The sequence below is a fragment of the Anser anser genome (genome assembly GCF_964211835.1).
Source record: "Anser anser genome assembly, chromosome: 8".
NCBI lineage: Eukaryota > Metazoa > Chordata > Aves > Anseriformes > Anatidae > Anser > Anser anser.
Window position 1 is genome coordinate 10731243 of NC_139728.1, and position 12616 is coordinate 10743858.

A 12616-nucleotide genomic window follows, 5' to 3' on the forward strand; every position below is an offset into this window, starting at 1 on the left:
GGGGCATATGGGGGGGTCTCCAGCTGCCCAGAGCTGGACTGCAGCAGCTCGATCCCACGGGTGGCTGGCAGTGTGCACCAAGGGGGGGGGGAAGCTCCTGCCAGCACCTGCGGGTATCGCCCCCCTGGGTCTCAAGGCACAAGCAGCGTGCTGCGGCAGGTGAAGGCCGCCCAGCATTTCCTCCTGCCCTCCGTCCAGCAGCAGCCACAGGCACGGGGTGTTTGAGGCGAGGAGCTCTGCCGATTGCGTGCACTTCAGCGCAAGGCAGCCCCTGCGTGCAGCAGCACCCTCACCCCAACACATCCTCACCATGACACCTCCACCTGCCTGCTGTCCTCCTGCGCCCCATTGCTCCACGCACCAGGAGGGTGCTCTCAGCCCCGAGCCCCCCGGCCTCCACAAGGAAGGGGCTCGTTTTGCTCCTGGGGGGGGGTTGGAAAGAAAGCTCTGGGGGCAGCCAAACCCCAGCACCGTCACCATTGCAACACAGATGGAGGTGCTTTGGAGTGACCAGGCCACGGGAAAACAGGCAGCAAGGACCCAGAGCCCAACCAGAGACCTCCCGTGTCACCCCGCTGCCACACCACAGCCAGGACACTGCGGTCGCACACCTGGGGGGCTCAGCCCCACGTGAAGGCATCCACATCCCCCCCCCTGCACCCACCGGCAGCCCCACGTGGCTGGGACGCGTCCCCCACCACCCGTCCCCTCCAGGCCTCTCAGCCCGCACAGCCCAGCCCAACCACGCCACCGGCCAGCAGAGGGGAAAAAAAAAATTAACGTTTTTATGTGTATATAATATATATATATATTTATATGCATAGATTTTTTTTTTTTTTCAGTTTGAAATAATTTAAAAAGAAACCCACCAGCCCATGGGTGGAGGTTTCCAGCTCTGGCAGGGAACACCCCCGGGGGCAGCTCCTGGGGACGCTGGCGGTGCCCCGGGGCAGGCCCTCGGTCCTGCCGTGCCCCCGGGGACCCACGCACCGCACGCAGCAGGGCCGCTCACGGTCCCTTTGTCAGAGAGGTCCGCGGCAAGACCCACGGCTTTGGAGACGTCCAGAGGCGCCTGTAGGCCACCCTCCTCCTCCTCCTCCTCTTCCTCCCGCCGGGCTCCCCGCTGCTACCGGCGGGCCGGGCGCTGCCTGAGCACGCGGAGGGACAGGCTGTCGGCGCGGAGCAGCAGCTCGCGGATGCGGGCCAGCCCCAGGCCCGACACGGCGGCCCCGTTGACCTGCAGGATCTCGTCGCCCACGCCCAGCAGCCCCGCGTACAGCTTGGCCGTGCCCGCGTCCGACATCTCCTGCACGTAGACGCCTGCAGATGGAGGCACGGGCGGGTGAGCCCCGAGCTGGCACGGCTCAGCTCACAAACACAATTTAACCAAAAAAAAAAAACCCAAAAAAACGTGATTTTTGCACAACTTTGGACAGCCCCACGGTACCTGTGTCGGGCCGGCCGTGCCCGGAGGTGAGGCGGAAGCCGAAGGAGCCGTGCGGGGGCCGCTGCAGCTCCAGCTGGCTGGTGCCATCGGGGAACACCTCCACCACGCGCCCCACCGTGCGCGGCAGGTCGGGCGTGCCGATGTCCTCCACGCTGAGCGAGCGCCGCGGCCCCGAGGCCCCCGTCCTGCGGGGAGAGGGGTGAGCGGAGGCCCCCGGGGCACCGCGGCCAAGCACGGGCCGAGCACGGAGACAGCCCCGTCCCCGTCCTACCTGTCCCTGGGCCCCGGCTGTGGCAGGAGGTAGGCGCTGGCGCGGGGCGCCTTGCCCAGGAGGGCGTGCAGGCTCTGGGCAGAGGTGGCTTTTCGGGGCTGGCAGAAGGGTGACACCTAGTGAAGCGTGCCCGGCTGAGACGTGCGGCACCGGCACCCCAACAGCACCAGAGCCCTCCCAAATCACCGCGGTTTGACCCCCCCCCCTCGCCACACCAGGACAAGTGCCAGGGTGAGGCGGGAAACACAAGCCATTCCCCAAGCTGAATTACCCCCATCTCCCCTCCCAAACCTGCTTCTCCACCCCGTTCCCACCCACCATTTCCCATTTGTCTCTCGGCATTTCACACCCATGGGACCCAAGATGCGTGAGCACCCCGTGCTCTCCCAAAGGCAACAAAACCCCAGCCCCGCTCTGTTGCAGTCCCCAACCCCCCCCCCCGCAGCATTTTGGCTCACCAGGGACTGCAGCGAGGGCGATTTCTTCACGCCGGGGCTGCTGCTGGGGGCCGGGAGCTGCTCCATGCTGTAGCAGCGGAAGCGGCCCAGGCGCTGCTTGGTGCTCTGGCTCAGGCTGCTCAGGAGCTTCTTCAGCCCCGAGGACGCCGAGGCGCCGCTGCCCTTGCGGCTCACCGCCTGCGCCGGCTCCCTGCAGGGATGGGGATGATGCCCCCAGGGTGTTTAGCAGCGGCTTGTCCCCAAAACAGTCGCACACGCCCCACAATGTGATTTCGGGGAGGTGCGGAAAGGTACCCGCCGCCTCGCACCCAGTGCCAGGCACGCTCACCACTCACCCAGGCGCCGTGCTCCCGTCCTGCTGCGCCCTGGGTGTCCCGGCAGCATCCCCAGAGGGCTCAGACCCAGGCTGTGGCGGTGCCCCTGCAACCACGGCGCGATGTTGGGTCCCCAAACCCACCAGAGACACCCCAGCACCCCCTGCCCCCAGCTCTTACCTCCTCCTGTCCCCAGGCTGTCCTGCCCGCGGGTGTTGTTGCAGTTGTTGGTGGACAAGGCACGGAGGGGGCTCCCCGGGAGCCAGATGGGGCTGCAGGGACCCCGCCGCTGCTCCGCGCCCTCGGGTTTGGGGGAAGCGCACCCAGCATCAGGCTCCGGGCACCGGCGGCTGCTGGTGAGGTTTTTCCTGCAAGGCACCTGGGAGCAGGCTTTTTTGGTGCTGGTGGCGCCGGTGACGGGGGGCGCAGGGACACGGGAACCCCCTGCTGGCTGCGAGGAGGGGGCTAGGGGCTCGCCGCTGCCCGGTGCCTCACTGGGGTCCCCCCCATCCCGGCTGCCAGAGAGCTGGGGGCAAAGCGCCCCCGAGCCCACAGCCCCAGCCCGGGGGCTGCTGGCCACGCTCGCCCCCTTGCCAGCCCGCGCCTCCTTCTGCGCTGGGGCCCGGGGGGCCCGGTGGCCACGAGCCCGGGGGTCCCGGTGAGCCCGCGGGTGGGGGCTGCGGGGTCCCACCTCCTCGCTGTCCGTGCGGCAGCTGTCGGAGGTGTCGGTGCTCTCCAGCGCCGAGTCCGCCTCGTCGGCGCGGCGGACGTCCCCGATGTAGGTCTCCTTGATCTTCTCGGTGTGGATGCGCTGCCGGGAGGGCAGGATCCAAAGCGGGGACCCCCCGGGACCCAGGGGCCGGGATTTGGGCTCTGCCTGGGCAGCGCCAGGCCCTCCACGCTCCCGTCCACGAGCCACGGGGCTGCTTTCGGCCGGCTCGGCGGCACCGAGGAGGGAGCCACAGGCTCGGCACTTGCCCCCAGTGGGGACGTCACCGCCCCGGGCTTTTGCGGGGCTGGCTCCATCCCCTGGCTGCCCACGGGCTTCGCTGCCAGCACGCTCCAGCGCCGAGCCCAGCGGCCGCCGGTGCCGCAGGCGCTCCAGGTAGCGCACCTCGGCGTCGCGGGCGGACTCGTCCTCGAAGCGCACGCGGGACGGGGAGGGTCCCCGCGGCCGCCGGGGCCCGCAGCTGGACTCCCCGCTGGACGAGTCGCTCAGGCTCCCGCCCGCCGGCCCCTCGCCCTCCCGCGGGGCGAAGCTCGGCCTCGGCGTCCCGCCGGGCTCCCTGCTGCGGGGACAGACGGGCGGGTGGGCGAGCTGCCGGGGCTGCCCCGTGCAACTCCCCGGCCTCGCTCGGCTCTCCCGCGGGACGAGGCGCGTGGTCAACCAGCACCGAACGTGGTGACCCCACACACGATCTCCTCACCGCCCCCCCGGCACCGAGCCTCCAGCGGGGAGGCAGCGCGTGCCAGCCGGGAAAGTCAACTCTCCTGCACAAACAGTGCCTCCGCAGTGCCTTAAAACACCACGAATCACCCCAAAAACATCCTGCAGCAAAGATTCGACAGGTGGCCAAGAGCGGGGGTGCTCCTGGGGCAGGGAGGATGGGGTGCAGGACCCTGGCCCTGCACGTGCACTCTTTGCAAGCACACCTGCGGGTTTTACGTGCTAAATCCACGTGCAACACCCCGATATCACAGATTTGGGACTCACCTGGGGCGCGGGGCGGCGGGGAGGAGGAGGAGGTCGTGGCTGGCGCGCAGCGGGTTCGTGCGAGCCTTCATGCGGGCGCGCTGCAGCAGCTGCTTGGCCTGCTCATGGCGCGGGCTCAGCTCGAGCTCCTGCCCGGGAACAAAGGCCCTGGGGGGTGGGGGGGCAGCGGGGGGAATTAGCGAAAAATAACAGGGATTAGAAGCGGTTTAGCCGTGACGACGCAGCTCCGCAGGGAGGGACCGGGGCCCAGCCTCCCATTGCAGGGGACACCCCCGCGGGCAGCCCCCGGCGCTGCTGCGCCCGTGACAGCAGCCATCTGGGGGGGCTCAGCACCAACCCCGGGGGTGCTGGAGCCTCACCAGGGGCATCCCAGAGGTGTGTGGGGAAACTGAGGCAGGCGCATCCCCAGCCCCAGCCCCGCAGGTTTGGGATGATGCCCCCGGCCCTGCTCCCCTCCCGCTGTGCACCGGGGGCTTCCCTGCCCCAGGGGGGACCCGCGGCTGCCCGAGGGCACGGCCCCGCTCCCACGCTGCCCCTGCCGTTGGCCATGGCCCTAATCACCCCGATTAAAATAATCAGCTCGGGCTGTCACTTCGGGGAACCCAGCGTTAACCTATTCGAGGCAGGAGCACAGCGGCCTTTGGGAATCCCCCCTCATGCCAAGCCGGGGGGGGTCCAATCCCCTTCACCCCCTGTTTTGGCTGCCCCCATGGGCATCCCCTGCTCTCAGCCTTGCACCCACCAAGCTTCAGCTGCCAGAGTGCTGGAAATTTGATAATTGCCATAGAGGCGTGTTTTCACCCCAAATTGCTGCCCCCATCCAGCCTCTCCCCCCCCGGCCCAGCACAGCCCCCGCAGCCCAGCTCACCTGCCCATCCCTCCCCCTATTTTTAGCCCACAACGCCAGGGTTTATCATTAGGCCAACGAGATTACGAGCTCCTGCCTCCTCTAAGCTCCTAAGCACCTGCGGCAAATTTCTGCCCCGCTCCCCTCTCCTCCCCTGCAGGACCCCAAGCGCCCAGCACCACACTGCCACCGGCCTCGCACCCAGCGCCGCACAACGCCGAAACCCCCCGAGCTGGAAGGGACTCACGAGGATCAAATCCAGCTCCTGGATCCCCACAGGACCGCCCAAACCCCAAACCAAGCCTCACGTTTCACCAAGCCCCCCGCTGCACCACGGGGCCCCCAATTCCCCCCCCGGCACCTTCTGTTCACCCCCAGGTGAAGCCTTTGGGGCCGACCCACCTGCAGCCCTCGGCGTCCTGCAGCGAGACCCCCGAGTCCCAGTCCCCATCGCTCGCCAGCACCTCTGGGGTGGGAGGAGAGGGAAAGGTGTCAGTCAGAGCCCCAGCCCCTTCCTAACCCCCAGCCCCCTGAGGTGAGCACCCCGTTCTGGGGGCCAATTCCCCAAATTTCAGCTCCCGAGAGCCCAGGGAACCATTTCAGGACCCGGGGCAGCCCCGTGCAGGGCGCAATGGCAGGGATAGAGACCGTTAAGGCGTGCGCTTTGGGAGGAGAAATTAATTCCCTTTTCTGGCACTGCCTTGCACAGGGAAAAAGCCTAAAAACCTCAAAAACCTCAGGAATCGGGGCGGGGGTCCCTCAGCCCTGTTTTTATCGGGGCAATTTCCCCCCTCTGGCCCCAATGCCTGCATTAGGGCCAGGAGCATGCGCCCCAGCCTGCTCGAAGCCAGCCCCACGGCCTCCCACTGCCTCCACAGAGGCGTCGAGGAGGATCCGATCCCTCCCGCAGCCCCGGCACGCACCGTGCGCCGAGCCGGCCGCCGCCAGCCCCAGCACCTCCTGCAGCAGCCGCCGGTTCCTCTCCACCCGCTCGGCCAAGGAGAGCGGCTCCCAGCCCGCCACCGCCCCGCCGCCATCCGCTGCCGGGGGGGCACCGCCCCGGGACCCCTCCTTCGGGTGCTGCTGGCTGCCCCCCGGCACCCTCCGGGTCCCCTGGGTGCCGTGGGGGGGCTCCGGGGGCTCCCCGGCGTCCAGCAGCCCGTCCGTCAGGTAGGTGCGGAGCTGAGCCCGTGGCTCCGCCACCGCCACGTCCATCCCGGGCTTCCCCCTGCGGGACCGGGGCTTTTTGGGCGAGGGGCGCTCGGGGGGAGCGCTGGTGGTGGTCGTGGGGGCCCCCGGCCGGCCGGCACCCCGCTTCTCCTTCAGCGCCTTCACCTTGCTCTCCAGGACGGCGTGGGGGCCCCGGGGGGGCTCGGGGCACTCCGGTGATGCCGGGGGCCGTGGGGCTCGCCCCGGCTCAAGGCGCCGTCCCCCCTCCATGTGCCCTGCGGGGAGAAAGCGCGTGAGAACGCAGCCAGGGCGTGCACACGTGCCCCGGCACATCTCTGCACCCGAAACGGCACGGAAGCGAGGATACGGCCCCGGGGAGGTGTGCAGGGGAACACCATCACCCAAACACGATGCCAGGCAGGGAAGCAGCACTTTCTGAGCCCCACCGGAGCCCCAGAGCCCCCGCAGCACAAATCCCACACGAGAGGCACCTTGCCGAAGGCGCCAGCAGTGCGGCAGCAGCCGCAGCCCGCAGCTCGCCGTGTCCCCGCAGCCCCCGGGCTCGCACCTCTTGGCCTTGTGATCCCAGCGGCCCCCGGCTGCTGCCGCCCCCTGCGCCCCCCAGGCCAAGCCCCCAGCATGGCCATGGGACCCCCCCGGGGCTCCCCGTGTCCCCCGGGTGAGCCGGAGCCCGCTGCCGCCCCCCGGGCACGGGGAGCGGAGGGGACGGGGTGTGCGGGGTCCCCGCAGAGCGGCGGCAGCGGGAGGCGAGGGCCGGGCTTACCCCCGAGCATCAGGAGAGGGCCAGGATGGAGGGAGGAGAAGGCGGAAGAGGGGAAGGAAGCAGGGGAGGAAATTAAAAAAAAAAGAAAAAAAAAAAAAAGAAAGGCAAACCAGCAAATCCCGGCCCCTTCAGCCCAGCCCCAGCTCCGCTGCTTGGCCGGCCCTGCCTCCGCCTGGGCCTCCTCCTCCTCCTCCTCCTCCTCCTCCTCTCCGGGGCTCCTGGCCAAGCCCCGCACAGCCCCAGCTGCCGGAGCCTTTCCCCGGATAACCGATGGTCCCAAAGGGTGACGCCAAGCCCCGAGCGGCCCCGGGGCCACCCGCAGCCCTTGGGGACGTGGTGGCCCCACAGGGAGGAGAAACCCTACACCCACACCCCGTGCCAAGGCCCGAGAACCTCGTCCTTTGTTTGTCCAGCCCGGGAGGCGAGCGGAGGGCTGGGATGCTCTGCACCCCCGTCCCCCGGGTGCTTTCTCTGCCAGCGGGCTGAAGGCCACCAAACCCCGCGGTGTTGGAGCATCCCCTGCGAGCATCGCTCCTTTGTGGATGTGCTCCGAGGCCAAATCCTGCCCTGGCCCCGCGGCGAGCTGCAGCCATGTATTAGCACCCCAAAAGCCAGCTTGCACCCCAAGAGGGCTCACCCTCCGTGCTGGAGCACCAAAACCCCATCCCCATCCCAGAGACCCCCCAAAAACCCACCCCGGCTGGGGCAGGAGCCAGCCCCGGGGGCACCGCTTACCTGGAGGCAGCGGGGCCGCCGGCCCCACGGGGACCAAGGGGAGCTGCGGGGGCCATGGGCGTCCCAGCCCCGCTCCCGGGCCGCCGCTTTAAGCCGCGGCTTTTGATATTCCTGATTGGTTTCATAATCCCGATCAAAAGGAAATGGCCAGGATTATGAAATTGTTTTAATCCTCCCGGCTCCCGCCAGCACGAGCGGCGAGAAATCGCGGTTATCTTCTTAAAACGTCCCCGCCGCCCGCCCGCCAGCCCGGGGCATTTCAATTTCCGCCGGCGACCCTGCCCTGAAAATCTCCTGGGGCCAAAAGCGAGCCCCAGGGCTCCACATCCCTGCCAGCCCTGCCCTCAAAATCTCCTCGGGGCCAAAAGCGAGCCCCAGGGCTCCGCACCCCTGCGCGAGGACGAAGCGAGGGCGGGCGAGGACCCCGCGGGCGCGCGAGGAGGGCGCACAGAGTGGTGAGACACGAGCCGTCAGACCGTTGGAAAACAAAGAGCTTGTAATAATGAAAAAAAGGACAGATTTCGTAACCAATCACTTTTTCCTTTTAAAAACACAATCACAGTAACTTTGCTTTTATACAACCACCTAGAAACTATGAAACAGTATCACATTGTGCATTTTTTTTTTTTTTAAACCTACTTATCAAGAAGGGTATTCCACACTCCAAAAATGATATCCATTTGGGAAGGAAAGAGGAGACAGCTAACAGCGCAGTCACAGATACATCATGAGTCCAAGCAAGCGGCAATTTCTTTGTCCTCACCTTTTCCACTTAGCCAAAAAGAAGAGTGGAGAAGGGGATAGCGAAAGAGAAAGGAGGAAAGAAAGAAAGCACCCACAGAGGACTAATCACACTCCATAATTACTTTGGACATCTACAGGTCAGGGCTTCATAGAGTAACCGTTCAGACCAACACAGCAAAAACGATCCGATGGCCTTTGGAATCAAACTCAGGTCAAGGAAATGCTCGAGGCAGAGCTCACCCCCGGCCACGCGTGCCCATGGGGTGGTGGAGGTGAGGTGGGCCCGGGGCTGGCTTCGTGCCGCCGGGAGGCGGCCGCGTTCCCTCGGGTGCTGGAGGCAAAGCGCCAAGCACGGCCTCCATCGCTCCTTGGGACACCTGCGGTGAAAACCCCAGGGGTTTTCTCCTCCCGACCTGACCCGGGCCTGCATCGCCTGCCTCTCCTCCGAGCAGAGGGGGAGCCCTGCTCCTCGGGGCCCCCGCAAAGCAGCTGTGAAGGTCAGGACAAGGAGGATTCGCCAGGGAGGTACCAGCGGCCACTTCCTACCGCGAGCGGATCAAACTGCTCCACCTGGGACTTCCTCCCCGTGGCCAAAGCCACGCAGGGGGGCCAGAGCCGAAGGGGGCACCGGGGAGCTCCAGGTAGCTGAGAGACCCCGGAGGCTGCAAATCCCAACCCGCGACCCCGAACTCCTCACCCCCTGCAAGCCGCGGATCCCTGAAAGGGCGGATGGGATGGAAAGCAACAGGGAGCAAAGAGAAAGGAGTTCAGAGGGAATCCCCCAAAACCACCGCCCACACGGCAGCATCACCTCCCCTCAGGTGGAACCATCCCCAAGGGCTCCAGCAGCTGGAAGAGGCTTCCTGCCATCCTCAGAGCCACGCACAACCACGGCCCCCGGCAAGCCTCAGGCCACGAAGGCAAGGAGAAGGCCTCAAGACCACCGAGGTGCCCCAGCCGTACCATCACAACTTGAGAGCAGCCTTCGGGCACATCCCAGCACCTAAAGTACCAGCCTAAAAAGCCCAGCTCCTTATTCTGCTCCCCCGTCGTTTCTAGATTGCTCCCCAGCTTTTCTCCCCCCCGGCAGTGTTTTCGAGTCCCCCTTTCAGTTCCACCAGAGCCCACCCACAAAACTCGGCCCCCCGCTCCCCTTGCTCCAGGAGCCCGGCACCATTTCCTCTCCACACCTGCCTCGCTCTGCCGGCCAGATGTTCGCAGAGACGCGGGGCCGCCCGGGTTCTGGCACCGACCCTCGGGAGGAATCCGCGCCCCGCGTTTCTCAGGAGTCTCCGGTGGGTCGGGAACACGCGCCGGGGAGACGGGGTCCTTTAACAGCCACGCTGCCAGGAAGTCAGGCTGCTGTCCCCAGAGAGCATCCTCCCTGCCAAAAGGGACGGCGTTGTATTTCAGGAGAAAACGTTTGCCAGCTGCGGCACGCCGCCTCCCCTTTTGCTTATTTCTCCTGGCAGCAAAGACAGAAAAAAAAAAAAAATGGAAAGGGAGAGAGCCAGGAAGGAGACAGGCCCGAGCAGCAGATGGACAGATGGATTCTTGCTTTGATAAACCACAGGGTAAAAACACAATTGCTTGCAACTCGCAGCTCCCCGTCAGGTTAGGACCAGGGGGCCCCCAACGTGCCCGGCTCTCCCCAGCCCCGCTGAGGAAGGCAGGGAGCTCCCGGTGGCACTTTAAATCCCCTCTTGGAGCCAGGCTGCGATGCGTTCCCGTTCCCTGGGAAGGGCAGAGCTACCAGCGAGCTTTCTTTACAAAAACAACCACCGAAGTAACCACACTCGCTTGCTCCGGACCGCTCCCCTCGGTGCCGCTGCCCTCCCGGAGAGCTGCCCCCAGCTCCGCAGGGCTCCAGCGGCTGCACGAGCTCCGGGCGCAGCGACCACTGCCAGTTAGCAAAACTATTTTAAGGGGCCTTAGACCTCAGGCTCTGCTTGCCTACGAGCAGGGAGTAGTGGACCTAGGGGAGCTGGCAGGGGAAGCAGCTCGTGGGCACCAAGGGGCACCGAGCAGACGGAGGCGGCCGCCGCACCGCACCGATGGCAGGGTGCGGGCAGGTCCCCGGCAAGCTCAGTGCGCGTCTCGGGCAGCTACCGACCTGCAGTGTTGGCCTTGTTCTGTCACGGGTTCGCTACCACTTCATTTTAACCTATTTCAAATGAAATGAAGTAAGTTTCCTTCTTCGGTTCCTCTGGGCAAGAGAGGCACAGCAGGCAAAAACTGAGAAAACGCAACGCGCCAGCAGGCAGGTGGGAAACCGCGCTCACAGCTCGCGAACGGAAACAACGCGACAGCAGCCAGGCAGGCATTCCTGCAATTCCACCGCCGAAAATGGAGGCGAGCCAACGGACAGACACCAGTGCAAGGATCCTACACGAAGAGGCCCACCTCGCCTTTGCAGCAGCAGCCGCACAGCTGGACACAGCTGCCCGGGAGCCAGCCGCCCGTCTGCTTCCTTCTCTGCGGGAGGAGACCAACAAGGCTACCACGTCAGCATCGTGAGCTGCTCAGCAAGGCGGATGCCCCTCACCTGAGCCTGCTTGATAGCATCACGCTTCCTAAACTGGGTTACGGAGAGCAGGCGAGAGGCAGGAGGAACAGCCAAGCCGCGTTGTGCCGGGAGAGCGCCCGACGGGCTTTTTGCCACGTCGGGCAGAACAGCAGCCACAAGGGGACCTTTGCTCTGCGTCCCCGTCAGGAGGCACCACGGAGACCCTTCTGTGCTCCCCAGCCACAGCCAGCTCGAGCCCCCTGCGGGAGAACAGCAGGAAAGCTCCCAGCGTGGCACCAGGTGGATCGTGCCCTCACCTAACGATTATTAAGGCTTTGAAATACAGATTTTGATCCGGACAACGGATTTCCGAAGCCTTTGTCTGCCTAGCTGTTTGCACGATCGGTAGGACCCGGCTCGCCCTTCGAAAGGGTCTCAGGATCATTTGCACTGCTTTCACACAGCTGCATGGGAAGTCGGCATTGAACTGGCACAAGAGACATGCCCAGAAGCAGTAGCAGCAACTAAAAGTCAGAAAGAGAAACTTTGGCTTAAAATAAAATTGAAAAGAAAGAAAGAGAGAAAAGGTAAACAGGTGCAAGTTGTCTCGCAAGAGGGGTATGTGCAGAGCATAACCCCACAACCCTAGAGATCTAGATCGACATTCCCGGCTTCGTTTTACTGTTACAACCTTCATTGCACAGGACTCAGAATCACTCTCATATGGTTGTTAGGTTTCATAAATAATGTGAAAACTATACGCAACAGATACATCATATTTCCAAAAAATTATAAGAAAAGTTACATCAAATTAAAAAGTAGCTTCATGAATGAAGATACTGCTCTAAGTGCACTTTCCCTGCAAGTGCAGCCAGTGCCTCAGCGCTGGATATGAAGAAAAAAACAAAAAACAAAAAACAAAAAATCAGATTTAAAAACTTAAGTCCGGTTTCAACCAGTCAAAACCGGGCCAAGCAGAAACCGAGGGTGTTCTCGGCACTGTCCCATGAGGGAGTCCCTATGATGCTTCTTTATCCAGACAGGTTTGTATGTCCTTGTTGAGACTGTAAACAATTCCTTCTTTCCTGAACTGTCCTTTTTATTGGCAAAAGAAAGTAAAATTTTTTATTTTTAAAATAGAACATCAAAATTAACCCAGAAGAAAAGAAATGAAACACAGTGAGCTTGTTGGAGTCCATAGGATCTGGTCTGGAAGAGCTCGGAAAACGTGTTCAGTGTTTTCTCCTGTTTTCAGCTGGAACTGTACCAGAGACTGGGTTACTTGGGGAAGAGGGGAGCAGAATGAGAAAACAAAGGATGCGGAATAAAAGACCGTGGCCGTTTCATGTGTTCACTTCTTTCGCTAGGTCCTCTATCAATACCTTAGTGTCAGAAGCCTTGGACCTGGAAAAAAACAAACAGAGAAAACACTCGCTGGGGAGGAGAAATTCCCTTTTCTACACACAGACAACAAAAGAGCAGTGCACCTGAAAATCTCTTACACAGACAGGGGGTAAGCAGGCTACTGGAATTGCTTCACACACTGCCATTCTCCCTAAGAACAGGAGGGCCTTATAAATACACCCCAACTGTCCCTCTGCAGTGACTACACAATGCTCCTTGCAT

At 63.6% G+C, this 12616-nt stretch overlaps 2 protein-coding genes across 5 annotated transcripts in view; both read right to left on the reverse strand.

The window, feature by feature from the left end:
- Positions 1–7: 7 nt before the first annotated feature.
- KIAA1614 lies at positions 8–8260 on the reverse strand. Of its 4 annotated transcripts, none has more exons than XM_083845843.1 (10): positions 7116–7344; positions 5975–6496; positions 5454–5517; positions 4205–4351; positions 2671–3779; positions 2512–2596; positions 2177–2366; positions 1719–1834; positions 1448–1632; positions 8–1320 (listed from the first exon to the last, which is right to left on the reverse strand). In XM_083845843.1, the coding sequence occupies exons 2-10, from the start codon at positions 6489–6491 to the stop codon at positions 1127–1129; spliced, it is 2607 nt and encodes an 868-aa protein (XP_083701969.1). In that variant the 5' UTR covers positions 6492–6496; positions 7116–7344; the 3' UTR covers positions 8–1126. The 4 variants fall into 4 exon arrangements, with proteins under 4 accessions (XP_083701969.1, XP_083701968.1, XP_083701967.1 ...); XM_083845842.1 differs by lacking the exon at positions 7116–7344 and adding an exon at positions 7006–7077 and having other exon boundaries at positions 1719–1816; XM_083845841.1 differs by lacking the exon at positions 7116–7344 and adding an exon at positions 7741–8260 and having other exon boundaries at positions 9–1320.
- Positions 8261–9555: 1295 nt separating this feature from the next.
- Positions 9556–12616, reverse strand: part of XPR1 (xenotropic and polytropic retrovirus receptor 1) — a 102636-nt gene continuing 99575 nt past the window's right edge. The window contains exon 15 of the mRNA XM_083845847.1: positions 9556–12394. Within this exon, the coding sequence (XP_083701973.1) occupies positions 12334–12394 (61 nt within the window). The 3' untranslated portion in view covers positions 9556–12333. The remainder of the gene's footprint in view (positions 12395–12616) is intronic.

Excerpts from the sequence above, each read along its gene's own strand:
- KIAA1614 (XM_083845840.1), bottom strand. Across the intron at positions 1,633-1,718 it reads CAGCCGGGGCCCAGGGACAG|GACGGGGGCCTCGGGGCCGC; the intron begins GTAGGACGGGGA and ends CTCTCCCCGCAG. Across the intron at positions 1,321-1,447 it reads GCACGGCCGGCCCGACACAG|GCGTCTACGTGCAGGAGATG; the intron begins GTACCGTGGGGC and ends CTCCATCTGCAG.